General features: G+C 57.3%; 1 protein-coding gene across 1 annotated transcript in view; it reads right to left on the bottom strand.

The window, feature by feature from the left end:
* The window catches only part of LOC139424171 (unconventional myosin-XV-like), a 136,730-nt gene extending 123,690 nt beyond the window's left edge, over positions 1-13,040 (bottom strand). Inside the window, exons 1-4 of the mRNA XM_071175854.1 lie at positions 12,645-13,040; positions 10,770-12,188; positions 10,297-10,502; positions 9,725-10,019 (exon numbers count right to left, since the gene is read on the bottom strand). Of these exons, the coding sequence (XP_071031955.1) occupies positions 9,725-10,019; positions 10,297-10,502; positions 10,770-12,188; positions 12,645-13,040 (2,316 nt within the window). The remainder of the gene's footprint in view (positions 1-9,724; positions 10,020-10,296; positions 10,503-10,769; positions 12,189-12,644) is intronic.
* Positions 13,041-13,621: the final 581 nt, after the last annotated feature.

The raw sequence follows: 13,621 nt of genomic DNA on the forward strand, positions 1-13,621 counted from the left end.
GAGAGCCAGAGCCAGGTAAGGCTAGGGGAAAGCCAGGTAAGACTAGGGGAGAGCCATAGTCAGGTAAGAAAAGGGGAGAGCCAGGTAAGACCAGGGGAGAGCCAGAGCCAGGTAAGACTAGGGGAGAGCCAGGTAAGACTAGGGGAGAACCAGAGCCAGGTAAGACTAGGGGAGAGCCAGATAAGACTAGGGGAGAACCAGAGTCAGGTAAGACTAGGGGAGAGCCAGGTAAGACTAGGGGAGAGCCAGAGCCAGGTAAGACAAGGGGAGAGACAAGTAAGACTGGGGGGAGCCAGGTAAGACTAGGGGAGAGCCAGGTAAGACTATGGGAGAGCCAGAGCCAGGTAAGACTAGGGAAGAACCAGAGCCATGTAACACTAGGGGAGAGCCAGATAAGACTAAGGGAGTGCCAGGTAAGACTAGGGGAGTGCCAGGTAAGACTAGGGGAGAGCCAGGTAAGACTAGGGGAGATTCAGAGCAAGGTAAGACTAGGGGAGAGCCAGGTAAGACCAGGGGAGAGCCAGAGCCAGGTAAGACTAGGGGAGAGCCAGGTAAGACTAGGGGAGAACCAGAGCCAGGTATATCTAGGGGAGAGCTAGAGTCAGGTAAGACTAGGGTAAAGCCAGGTAAGACTAGGGGAGAGCCAGCGCCAGGTAAGACTAGGGGAGAGCCAGAGTCAGGTAAGACTTGAGGAGAGCCAGAGTCAGGTAAGACTAGGGGAGAGCCAGAGTCAGGTAAGACTAGGGGAGAACCAGGTAAGACTAGGGGAGAGTCAGAGCCAGGTAAGACTAGGGGAGAACCAGAGCCAGGTAAGACTAGGGGAGAGCCAGAGCCAGGTAAGACTAGGGGAGAGTCAGAGCCAGGTTAGACTAGGGGAGAACCAGAGCCAGGTAAGACTAGGGGTGAGCCAGAGCCAGATAAGACAAGGGGAGAACCAGAGCCAGGTAAGACTAGGGGAGAGCCAGATAAGACTAGGGGAGAACCAGAGTCAGGTAAGACTAGGGGAGAGCCAGGTAAGACTAGGGGAGAGCCAGGTAAGACTAGGGTAAAGCCAGGTAAGACTAGGGGGAGAGCCAGGTAAGACTAGGGGAGAGCCAGAGCCAGGTAAGACTAGGGGAGAGCCAGGTAAGACTAGGGGGAGAGCCAGGTAAGACTACGGGAGAGCCAGAGCCAGGTACGACTAGGGGAGAACCAGAGCCAGGTATGACTAGGGGAGAGCCAGAGCCAGGTAAGACTAGGGGAGAGCCAGAGCCAGGTAGGACTAGGGGAGACCCAGAGCCAGTTAAGACTAGGGGAGAGCCAGGTAAGACTAGGGGAGAGCCAGAGCCAGGTAAGACTTGGTGGAGAACCAGAGCAAGCTAAGACTAAGGGAGAGCCAGGTAAGACTAGGGGAGAGCCAGAGCCAGCTAAGACTAGGGGAGAGCCAGGTAAGACTAGGGGAGAGCCAGAGCCAGGTACGACTAGGGGAGAACCAGAGCCAGGTAAGACTAGGGGAGAGCCAGAGCCAGGTAAGACTAGGGAAGAGTCAGAGCCAGGTAAGACTAGGGGAGAACCAGAGCCAGGTAAGACTAGGGGTGAGCCAGAGCCAGGTAAGACTAGGGGAGAACCAGAGCCAGGTAAGACTAGGGGAGAGCCAGAGCCAGGTAAGACTAGGGGAGAGTCAGAGCCAGGTAAGACTAGGGGAGAACCAGAGCCAGGTAAGACTAGGGGTGAGCCAGAGCCAGGTAAGACTAGGGGAGAGCCAGAGCCAGGTGAGACTAGGGGAGAGCCAGGTACGACTAGGGGAGAGCCAGAGCCAGGTAAGACTAGGGGAGAGCCAGCGCCAGGTAAGACTAGGGGAGAGCCAGAGCCAGGTACGACTAGGGGAGAACCAGAGCCAGGTAAGACTAGGGGAGAGCCAGAGCCAGGTAAGACTAGGGGAGAGTCAGAGCCAGGTAAGACAAGGGGAGAACCAGAGCCAGGTAAGACTAGGGGTGAGCCAGAGCCAGGTAAGACTAGGGGAGAACCAGAGCCAGGTAAGACTAGGGGAGAGCCAGAGCCAGGTAAGACTAGGGGAGAGTCAGAGCCAGGTAAGACTAGGGGAGAACCAGAGCCAGGTAAGACTAGGGGTGAGCCAGAGCCAGGTAAGACTAGGGGAGAACCAGAGCCAGGTAAGACTAGGGGAGAGCCAGATAAGACTAGGGGAGAACCAGAGTCAGGTAAGACTAGGGGAGAGCCAGGTAAGACTAGGGGAGAGCCAGAGTCAGGTAAGACTAGGGGAGAGCCAGGTAAGACTAGGGTAAAGCCAGGTAAGACTAGGGGAGAGCCAGGTAAGACTAGGGGAGAGCCAGAGCCAGGTAAGACTAGGGGAGAGCCAGGTAAGACTAGGGGGAGAGCCAGGTAAGACTACGGGAGAGCCAGAGCCAGGTACGACTAGGGGAGAACCAGAGCCAGGTATGACTAGGGGAGAGCCAGAGCCAGGTAAGACTAAGGGAGAGCCAGAGCCAGGTAAGACTAGGGGAGATCCAGAGCCAGGTAAGACTAGGGGAGAGCCAGGTACGACTAGGGGAGAGCCAGAGCCAGGTAAGACTAGGGGAGAGCCAGAGCCAGGTAGGACTAGGGGAGACCCAGAGCCAGTTAAGACTAGGGGAGAGCCAGGTAAGACTAGGGGAGAGCCAGAGCCAGGTAAGACTTGGTGGAGAACCAGAGCAAGCTAAGACTAAGGGAGAGCCAGGTAAGACTCGGGGAGAGCCAGAGCCAGCTAAGACTAGGGGAGATCCAGAGTCAGGTAAGACAAGGGGAGAGCCAGGTAAGACTAGGGGAGAGCCAGGTAAGACTAGAGGGAGAGCCAGGTAAGACTAGGGGAGAGCCAGAGCCAGGTACGACTAGGGGAGAGCCATAGCCAGGTACGACTAGGGAGAGCCAGAGCCAGGTAAGACTAGGGGAGAGCCAGGTACGACTAGGGGAGAGCCAGAACCAGGTAAGACTTGGTGGAGAACCAGAGCCAGCTAAGACTAAGGGAGAGCCAGGTAAGACTAGGGGAGAGCCAGGTAAGACTAGGGGGAGAGCCAGGTAAGACTAGGGGAGAGCCAGAGTCAGGTAAGACTAGGGGAGAGCCAGGTAAGACTAGGGTAAAGCCAGGTAAGACTAGGGGAGAGCGAGGTAAGACTAGGGGAGAGCCAGAGCCAGGTAAGACTAGGGGGAGAGCCAGGTAAGACTAGGGGGAGAGCCAGGTAAGACAACGGGAGAGCCAGGTAAGACTAGGGGGAGAGCCAGGTAAGACTAGGGGAGAGCCAGAGCCAGGTAAATCTAGGGGAGAAGCAGAGCAAGCTAAGACTAAGGGAGAGCCAGGTAAGACTAGGGGAGAGCCAGGTAAGACTAGGGGGAGAGCCAGGTAAGACTAGGGGAGAGCCAGAGCCAGGTAAGACTAGGGGAGAGCCAGCGCCAGGTAAGACTAGGGGAGAGCCAGAGTCAGGTAAGACTAGGGGAGAGCCAGGTAAGACTAGGGGAGAGCCAGAGCAAGGTAAGACTAGGGGAGAGCCAGGTAAGACTACGGGAGAGCCAGAGCCAGATATGACTAGGGGAGAGCCAGAGCCAGGTACGACTAGGGGAGAGCCAGAGCCAGGTAAGACTAGGGGAGAGCCAGGTACGACTAGGGGAGAGCCAGAACCAGGTAAGACTTGGTGGAGAACCAGAGCCAGCTAAGACTAAGGGAGAGCCAGGTAAGACTAGGGGAGAGCCAGGTAAGACTAGGGGAGAACCAGAGCCAGGTAAGACTAGGGGAGAACCAGGTAAGACAAGGGGAGAGCCAGCGCCAGGTAAGACTAGGGGAGAGCCAGAGTCAGGTAAGACCAGGGGAGTGCCAGGTAAGACTAGGGGAGAGCCAGAGCCAGGTAAATCTAGGGGAGAACCAGAGCAAGCTAAGACTAAGGGAGAGCCAGGTAAGACTAGGGGAGAGCCAGAGCCAGCTAAGACTAGGGGAGAACCAGAGTCAGGTAAGACAAGGGGAGAGCCAGGTAAGACTAGGGGAGAGCCAGGTAAGACTAGAGGGAGAGCCAGGTAAGACTAGGGGAGAGCCAGAGCCAGGTACGACTAGGGGAGAGCCATAGCCAGGTACGACTAGGGAGAGCCAGAGCCAGGTAAGACTAGGGGAGAGCCAGGTACGACTAGGGGAGAGCCAGAACCAGGTAAGACTTGGTGGAGAACCAGAGCCAGCTAAGACTAAGGGAGAGCCAGGTAAGACTAGGGGAGAGCCAGGTAAGACTAGGGGGAGAGCCAGGTAAGACTAGGGGAGAGCCAGAGTCAGGTAAGACTAGGGGAGAGCCAGGTAAGACTAGGGTAAAGCCAGGTAAGACTAGGGGAGAGCGAGGTAAGACTAGGGGAGAGCCAGAGCCAGGTAAGACTAGTGGGAGAGCCAGGTAAGACTAGGGGGAGAGCCAGGTAAGACAACGGGAGAGCCAGGTAAGACTAGGGGGAGAGCCAGGTAAGACTAGGGGAGAGCCAGAGCAAGGTAAGACTAGGGGAGAGCCAGGTAAGACTACGGGAGAGCCAGAGCCAGATATGACTAGGGGAGAGCCAGAGCCAGGTACGACTAGGGGAGAGCCAGAGCCAGGTAAGACTAGGGGAGAGCCAGGTACGACTAGGGGAGAGCCAGAACCAGGTAAGACTTGGTGGAGAACCAGAGCCAGCTAAGACTAAGGGAGAGCCAGGTAAGACTAGGGGAGAGCCAGGTAAGACTAGGGGAGAACCAGAGCCAGGTAAGACTAGGGGAGAACCAGGTACGACTAGGGGAGAGCCAGAACCAGGTAAGACTTGGTGGAGAACCAGAGCCAGCTAAGACTAAGGGAGAGCCAGGTAAGACTAGGGGAGAGCCAGGTAAGACTAGGGGAGAACCAGAGCCAGGTAAGACTAGGGGAGAACCAGGTAAGACTAGGGGAGAGCCAGAGTCAGGTAAGACCAGGGGAGTGCCAGGTAAGACTAGGGGAGAGCCAGAGCCAGGTAAATCTAGGGAAGAACCAGAGTCAGGTAAGACTAGGGGAGAGCCAGGTAAGACTAGGGGAGAGCCAGAGCCAGGTAAGACTTGGTGGAGAACCAGAGCAAGCTAAGACTAAGGGAGAGCCAGGTAAGACTAGGGGAGAGCCAAGGCCAGCTAAGACTAGGGGAGAACCCGAGTCAGGTAAGACTAGGGGAGAGCCAGGTAAGACTAGGGGAGAGCCAGGTAAGACTAGGGGGAGAGCCAGGTAAGACTAGGGGATAGCCAGAGCCAGGTACGACTAGGGGAGAGCCAGAGCCAGGTACGACTAGGGAGAGCCAGAGCCAGGTAAGACTAGGGGAGAGCCAGAGCCAGGTGAGACTAGGGGAGAGCCAGGTACGACTAGGGGAGAGCCAGGTAAGACTAGGGGAGAGCCAGGTAAGACTAGGGGGAGAGCCAGGTAAGACTAGGGGAGAGCCAGAGCCAGGTAAGACTAGGGGAGAGCCAGGTAAGACTAGGGGGAGAGCCAGGTAAGACTAGGGGGAGAGCCAGGTAAGACTAGGGGAGAGCCAGAGCCAGGTAAGACTAGGGGAGAGCCAGGTATGACTAGGGGAGAGCCAGAGCCAGGTAAGACTTGGTGGAGAACCAGAGCCAGGTAAGACTAGGGGAGAACCAGGTAAGACTAGGGGAGAGCCAGAGCCAGCTAAGACCAGGGGAGTGCCAGGTAAGACTAGGGGAGAGCCAGAGCCAGGTAAGACTAGGGGAGAGCCAGGTAATACTAGGGGAGAGCCAGAGCAAGGTAAGACTAGGGGAGAGCCAGGTAAGACTACGAGAGAGCCAGAGCCAGATATGACTAGGGGAGAGCCAGAGCCAGGTACGACTAGGGGAGAGCCAGAGCCAGATAAGACTAGGGGGAGAGCCAGGTAAGACTACGGGAGAGCCAGAGCCAGGTATGACTAGGGGAGAGCCAGAGCCAGGTACGACTAGGGGAGAGCCAGAGCCAGATAAGACTAGGGGGAGAGCCAGGTAAGACTACGGGAGAGCCAGAGCCAGGTATGACTAGGGGAGAGCCAGAGCCAGGTACGACTAGGGGAGAGCCAGAGCCAGGTAAGACTAGGGGAGAGCCAGGTACGACTAGGGGAGAGCCAGAACCAGGTAAGACTTGGTGGAGAACCAGAGCCAGCTAAGACTAAGGGAGAGCCAGGTAAGACTAGGGGAGAGCCAGGTAAGACTAGGGGAGAACCAGAGCCAGGTAAGACTAGGGGAGAACCAGGTAAGACTAGGGGAGAGCCAGAGTCAGGTAAGACCAGGGGAGTGCCAGGTAAGACTAGGGGAGAGCCAGAGCCAGGTAAATCTAGGGAAGAACCAGAGTCAGGTAAGACTAGGGGAGAGCCAGGTAAGACTAGGGGAGAGCCAGAGCCAGGTAAGACTTGGTGGAGAACCAGAGCAAGCTAAGACTAAGGGAGAGCCAGGTAAGACTAGGGGAGAGCCAGAGCCAGCTAAGACTAGGGGAGAACCCGAGTCAGGTAAGACTAGGGGAGAGCCAGGTAAGACTAGGGGAGAGCCAGGTAAGACTAGGGGGAGAGCCAGGTAAGACTAGGGGATAGCCAGAGCCAGGTACGACTAGGGGAGAGCCAGAGCCAGGTACGACTAGGGAGAGCCAGAGCCAGGTAAGACTAGGGGAGAGCCAGAGCCAGGTGAGACTAGGGGAGAGCCAGGTACGACTAGGGGAGAGCCAGGTAAGACTAGGGGAGAGCCAGGTAAGACTAGGGGGAGAGCCAGGTAAGACTAGGGGAGAGCCAGAGCCAGGTAAGACTAGGGGAGAGCCAGGTAAGACTAGGGGGAGAGCCAGGTAAGACTAGGGGGAGAGCCAGGTAAGACTAGGGGAGAGCCAGAGCCAGGTAAGACTAGGGGAGAGCCAGGTATGACTAGGGGAGAGCCAGAGCCAGGTAAGACTTGGTGGAGAACCAGAGCCAGGTAAGACTAGGGGAGAACCAGGTAAGACTAGGGGAGAGCCAGAGCCAGCTAAGACCAGGGGAGTGCCAGGTAAGACTAGGGGAGAGCCAGAGCCAGGTAAATCTAGGGAAGAACCAGAGTCAGGTAAGACTAGGGGAGAGCCAGGTAAGACTAGGGGAGAGCCAGAGCCAGGTGAGACTAGGGGAGAGCCAGGTACGACTAGGGGAGAGCCAGGTAAGACTAGGGGAGAGCCAGGTAAGACTAGGGGGAGAGCCAGGTAAGACTAGGGGAGAGCCAGAGCCAGGTAAGACTAGGGGAGAGCCAGGTAAGACTAGGGGGAGAGCCAGGTAAGACTAGGGGGAGAGCCAGGTAAGACTAGGGGAGAGCCAGAGCCAGGTAAGACTAGGGGAGAGCCAGGTATGACTAGGGGAGAGCCAGAGCCAGGTAAGACTTGGTGGAGAACCAGAGCCAGGTAAGACTAGGGGAGAACCAGGTAAGACTAGGGGAGAGCCAGAGCCAGCTAAGACCAGGGGAGTGCCAGGTAAGACTAGGGGAGAGCCAGAGCCAGGTAAATCTAGGGAAGAACCAGAGTCAGGTAAGACTAGGGGAGAGCCAGGTAAGACTAGGGGAGAGCCAGAGCCAGGTAAGACTTGGTGGAGAACCAGAGCAAGCTAAGACTAAGGGAGAGCCAGGTAAGACTAGGGGAGAGCCAGAGCCAGCTAAGACTAGGGGAGAACCCGAGTCAGGTAAGACTAGGGGAGAGCCAGGTAAGACTAGGGGAGAGCCAGGTAAGACTAGGGGGAGAGCCAGGTAAGACTAGGGGAGAGCCAGAGCCAGGTACGACTAGGGGAGAGCCAGAGCCAGGTACGACTAGGGAGAGCCAGAGCCAGGTAAGACTAGGGGAGAGCCAGAGCCAGGTGAGACTAGGGGAGAGCCAGGTACGACTAGGGGAGAGCCAGAGCCAGATAAGACTAGGGGGAGAGCCAGGTAAGACTACGGGAGAGCCAGAGCCAGGTATGACTAGGGGAGAGCCAGAGCCAGGTACGACTAGGGGAGAGCCAGAGCCAGGTAAGACTAGGGGAGAGCCAGGTACGACTATGGGAGAGCCAGAACCAGGTAAGACTTGGTGGAGAACCAGAGCCAGCTAAGACTAAGGGAGAGCCAGGTAAGACTAGGGGAGAGCCAGGTAAGACTAGGGGAGAACCAGAGCCAGGTAAGACTAGGGGAGAACCAGGTAAGACTAGGGGAGAGCCAGAGTCAGGTAAGACCAGGGGAGTGCCAGGTAAGACTAGGGGAGAGCCAGAGCCAGGTAAATCTAGGGAAGAACCAGAGTCAGGTAAGACTAGGGGAGAGCCAGGTAAGACTAGGGGAGAGCCAGAGCCAGGTAAGACTTGGTGGAGAACCAGAGCAAGCTAAGACTAAGGGAGAGCCAGGTAAGACTAGGGGAGAGCCAGAGCCAGCTCAGACTAGGGGAGAACCCGAGTCAGGTAAGACTAGGGGAGAGCCAGGTAAGACTAGGGGAGAGCCAGGTAAGACTAGGGGGAGAGCCAGGTAAGACTAGGGGATAGCCAGAGCCAGGTACGACTAGGGGAGAGCCAGAGCCAGGTACGACTAGGGAGAGCCAGAGCCAGGTAAGACTAGGGGAGAGCCAGAGCCAGGTGAGACTAGGGGAGAGCCAGGTACGACTAGGGGAGAGCCAGGTAAGACTAGGGGAGAGCCAGGTAAGACTAGGGGGAGAGCCAGGTAAGACTAGGGGAGAGCCAGAGCCAGGTAAGACTAGGGGAGAGCCAGGTAAGACTAGGGGGAGAGCCAGGTAAGACTAGGGGGAGAGCCAGGTAAGACTAGGGGAGAGCCAGAGCCAGGTAAGACTAGGGGAGAGCCAGGTATGACTAGGGGAGAGCCAGAGCCAGGTAAGACTTGGTGGAGAACCAGAGCCAGCTAAGACTAGGGGAGAGCCAGGTAAGACTAGGGGAGAACCCGAGTCAGGTAAGACTAGGGGAGAGCCAGGTAAGACTAGGGGAGAGCCAGGTAAGACTAGGGGGAGAGCCAGGTAAGTCTAGGGGAGAGCCAGAGCCAGGTAAGAGTAGTGGAGAGCCAGGTACGACTAGGGGAGAGCCAGAGCCAGGTAGCACTAGGGGAGACCCAGAGCCAGTTAAGACTAGGGGAGAGCCAGGTAAGACTAGGGGAGAGCCAGAGTCAGGTAAGACTTGGTGGAGAACCAGAGCCAGCTAAGACTAGGGGAGAGCCAGGTAAGACTAGGGGAGAGCCAGAGCCAGCTAAGACTAGGGGAGAACCCGAGTCAGGTAAGACTAGGGGAGAGCCAGGTAAGACTAGGCGAGAGCCAGGTAAGACTAGGGGGAGAGCCAGGTACGACTAGGGGAGAGCCAGAGCCAGGTACGACTAGGGGAGAGCCAGAGCCAGGTACGACTAGGGGAGAGCCAGAGCCAGGTAAGACTAGGGAGAGCCAGAGCCAGGTAAGACTAGGTTGAGAGCCAGAGCCAGGTAGCACTAGGGGAGACCCAGAGCCAGTTAAGACTAGGGGAGAGCCAGAGCCAGGTAAGACTTGGTGGTGAACCAGAGCCAGCTAAGACTAGGGGAGAGACAGGTAAGACTAGGGGAGAGCCAGAGCCAGCTAAGACTAGGGGAGAGCCATCAAAATCTGTCAGTTTAATGTTGAGACATCTGTTTTTTTTGCATTGGATGCATCTCAATCTACCGATATCTCCCTTCCGCATCTGTGGTTACAGGTTGCAGAGCTACAGCGATGTTTGTCAGACCACGAATTAAGGTAAGAATGTTGAGTAGAGGTTGTCCTACCTTCTCGTACCAGCTGTTGGGTTCCCCCTCTCTATTAGGGTTCCAGTCCGGTTCCCCCGTTCCCTCCAGTTTTCCAGGTGCTGCGGGAGTGATGCCCTCCGACTCCATGACCTCGCGGTACATGGACCACTTGGTGAGGTTCTGCACGGTTCCGTGCGGTAGAACCCTCTCGGAGGCCCAGACATCATCCCCCTCCTGGCCGGAGCGTGCATTGCCAGCCCAGTGGCCAGATCGCGGCCCGTACGGCGGAACCACAGCGTAGCGGTTATCCTGCCCCTGAAGCCCCGGGGGCAGTCTGGAAGAAAAAGAAGAGGAACTGTATTTACTTAAAGATAACAGTGTTGCAATATACTTAAATTACAGCTGGGTGCTCTACACTCTTAGAAACAGAACCCAGAACCATAAAGAGTTATTCTGCTATCTCTGTTGGAGAAGCCGTTTCGGTTCCAGGTAAAAGCTTTTCGCTCAACGAAGAGCCCTCAAATTACGCTTTGGTAAAAAGGTTCTACCTGTAAACTTATAGGGTTTGACCTGGAACCGTAAAGAGTTCTACCTGCAGCTTGGTAACCAACCTGTACGATGCATAACGGAGGTGCTGTGTGTTCTGCAGGGCCTCGTCCAGGTACGGATTCCCAAACTTCCGCATCAGCGTATTGCGTTCTGGCAGCCGGTACCGGTTTGGGCTCAGGAGATCCCGGTTCTCCTGCAACGCCTCAGAGAGCCTGGGGTTGGTGGGCCGGACGGACAGCGCCCCGCTGTCACCTAGACGATAGTCCACCTGCAGGAGAAAAGGAAACAGTCACTGACACACAGGAAACAGTCACTGGCAGACAGGACACAGCCACTGACTTACAGGAAACAACCATTGGCACACAGGAAACAGTAACTGGCAAACAGGAAACAGTCACTGACACACAGGAAACAGTCACTGAAACAGGAAACTGTCATTGACACACAGGAAACAGTCACTGAAACAAGAAACAGTTATTGAGGAAGTTGTCATTGGCATCAAGTAAACAGTGACAGACAGGAAACAGTAACTGACCTTCCTCATGTTCTGGTTCATCAGGGCGACGCCGAGGCGGGGCTTTTGCCCAGGGATCACAAGGGCTCCGTCCCCAAGTCGGTACCGTTTCTGATTAATCAGGTCCTGGTTCTGCGACAGGGCGCCTGACAGGTCTGGCCCGCGAGGCTTACGAGGATCGATGATGACGCTTCCATCAGGCAGTTCGTAAGATACTGACTTCAGATACGGGTTCTGTAGAGCTGCCAGCAGGTTCGGGGACCGGGGTTTCCGTGGGTCGATGATGATAGAACCGTCCGGTAGCGTGTAGGAGGCTGACTTCAGGTGTGGGTTCATCAATGCGGAAGACAGGTTCGGAGAGATCGGAGCGTTGGGATCGGTGATCACAGTTCCTTCTAGGGCGTAGCTGGCATTCCGCATCGCCGGGTTCAGGAGTGCCGAGGACAGATTGGGCGAGGTGGGTTTCCGCGGATCGATGATTATAGAACCGTCTGGGAGCTCGTAGGAGATCGTCTTCAGGTACGGGTTGGATAACGCCGCCAGGAGGTTCGGAGATCTGGGTTTCCTGGGGTCGATGATAATCGAACCGTCAGGGAGCGTATACGAGGCTGATTTCAGGTGAGGGTTGTTTAACGCGGAAGACAGGTTAGGAGAGATGGGAGCATTGGGGTCTCTAATGGTTCCGTCCGGCAGAGTGTAGGAAGTGTTCATCATTGCTGGGTTCTGGAGCGCGCGGCCGAGGGACGGTGAGACCGGTTTCCTGGGGTCTATGATAATGGTACCGTCTGGTAGAGTATACGACGCTGATTTAAGGTAAGGGTTCAATAATGCCGCAGAGAGATTCGGATTCTTCTGCTGCTGGGGTCCGATAGCGATGGTACCGTCCGGTAAGGTGTACGATGCCGTCTTTAGTGCAGGGTTCATGAGAGCCGCCGCTAGGTTCGGTGGATCTGTGACGATCGTCCCATGGACTCTGTGGTTCTGGAGGGAGTTGCCAAACCGTGGCTCAGGTTGTAGCGGTCCGTAGGGGGAACGGAGCGGAAGGAGGCCACCCCGGGATTGAACCATCTGTCGCATCTGTGGGTTCTGCAACGCTCCGTAGTAGTCAGGGACAACGGGTCCGAAGGGGTTGCCCCCTCGGCGCTGGAGCATCGGGGTTCCAAAGGAGGCGTTCCTCATGTTGGCGTTCTGCAGGGCATTGTGGAGTAGAGGGGAGGGGCCGGGCTCGGAGTGGTAGTCGTATTGGGTCACCACTGGACCGTACGGGTTCCCACGACGCTGTAATGCCGGGCTTCCAAACGAGGCTCCACGTAGCGCCTGGTTCTGAAGAGCATTGCCTAGCATCGGGGAGGAAGAGGGGAGAGGTTCATCATACCCGCCCATAGATCCATAGGAGGACATGGGTCGTTGTAATGGTGACGCATATGAGGCATTACGTAGCTGTTGGTTCTGGAGCGCCCCCTGGAGCATGGGGGAGGAAGGCATCATAGGGTCTTCATAACCCCCCATATCCTGAGCATAGGGTGACATAGGCTGTTGTAGTGGGGAGGTGAAAGAGGCGTTACGTAGCTGTTGGTTCTGGAGCGCCCCCTGGAGCATGGGGGAGGAAGGCATCATAGGGTCTTCATAACCCCCCATATCCTGAGCATAGGGCGACATAGGGTGTTGTAGTGGGGAGGTGAAAGAGGCGTTACGTAGCTGTTGGTTCTGGAGCGCCCCCTGGAGCATGGGAGAGGAAGGCTGGGCGTACTCCGGTACCTGTTGGGCGTACGGTGACATGGGCCGCAAGCGAGGAGAGGTGAATGACGCGTTACGGAGGGTTTGGTTCTGGAGCGCCCCCTGCAGCATTGGGGAGGAGGGAACGAACTGCTCTGAATGGCCATAGGGGTCCTGGGCGTAAGAGTCAGAGTAGGGGTCCGGGGACGGGGCGCGGGGGAGTAGGGGGGAAGCACGTATGGAGGGGTGAGGAGAGGAGGTGCGGTGGGAGAGGTGAGGGGAGAGGGGAGGGTAGCATTTGAGAGAGGGTTGGGGAGAGGGAGGTGGCATGCCCGGCCCGCGAATAGACTGTCTCTTTATTAGGGGACGACCTCGGCCTACGGGTCTCCCAGGAAGGTACCTTCCCGACTCCCTGTGGCTTAGAGGAGGGCGATGGCCTATCTGTGGTGAGGGGTGGTGAGTGAGACGGGGAGAGAGGCGGGGTGAGAGGGTGAGGGCAGTGTGGTTGGAGCGGACTGAGGCTCTAAAGGGAGGGACGTTCTGGGTTGGGGCCATCGGTCGTCCTCGTCTTCCCATGGGGGAAGGTCTGACGGTTCCCATGGGTACGGGGCCGCGACCTCCGAACCGTGGGCGCACCAGAGGAGTTTCGCCCTGTCGCAGGAGACGCGTGGAGTGGTGGGAGAGGGTGGGGGAGGCGGGGCGAGGTGCGGGAGAGAAACTATGTCTGGAGGGAGATGGGGAGGCTCGCATTGAGATGGGGGAGGAGGGTGGGAGGTGGATGGAGTCCCTTGGTCTTGTCCTGACCTGGGGGGAGGCAGGGGGGGAGGCACGACGGGGGGAGGAGGGGGAGGGAGTGCCGCGGAGGACCTTCCTCGCTCCAAAAGGACTTCCTCCCCCCAAACGGGAGGGAGAGGGTGAGGAGGGGGGAGGCATAACTCTGCATATGGAGCCGCGGGGGGAGGAGGGGGGAGAGCGTCGGATCATGGATGCTCGGGGGGAGATGGGGGGAGACGGGGGGCGGCGGGGGGAGAGGGCCAGGGAAGGGGGGCGCTGGGGCTGGAGTCGTCGATGCGGGGAGTGGGGTGAGGTTATGAAGGATGAGGGGGGAGACATCCTCCTGTGGAGAACAGAGGAGGGTCTCTGGCCGAGGGGAGGTA

This window comes from Oncorhynchus clarkii, chromosome 13 (assembly GCF_045791955.1).
Source record: "Oncorhynchus clarkii lewisi isolate Uvic-CL-2024 chromosome 13, UVic_Ocla_1.0, whole genome shotgun sequence".
Classification (NCBI taxonomy): Eukaryota; Metazoa; Chordata; class Actinopteri; order Salmoniformes; family Salmonidae; genus Oncorhynchus; species Oncorhynchus clarkii.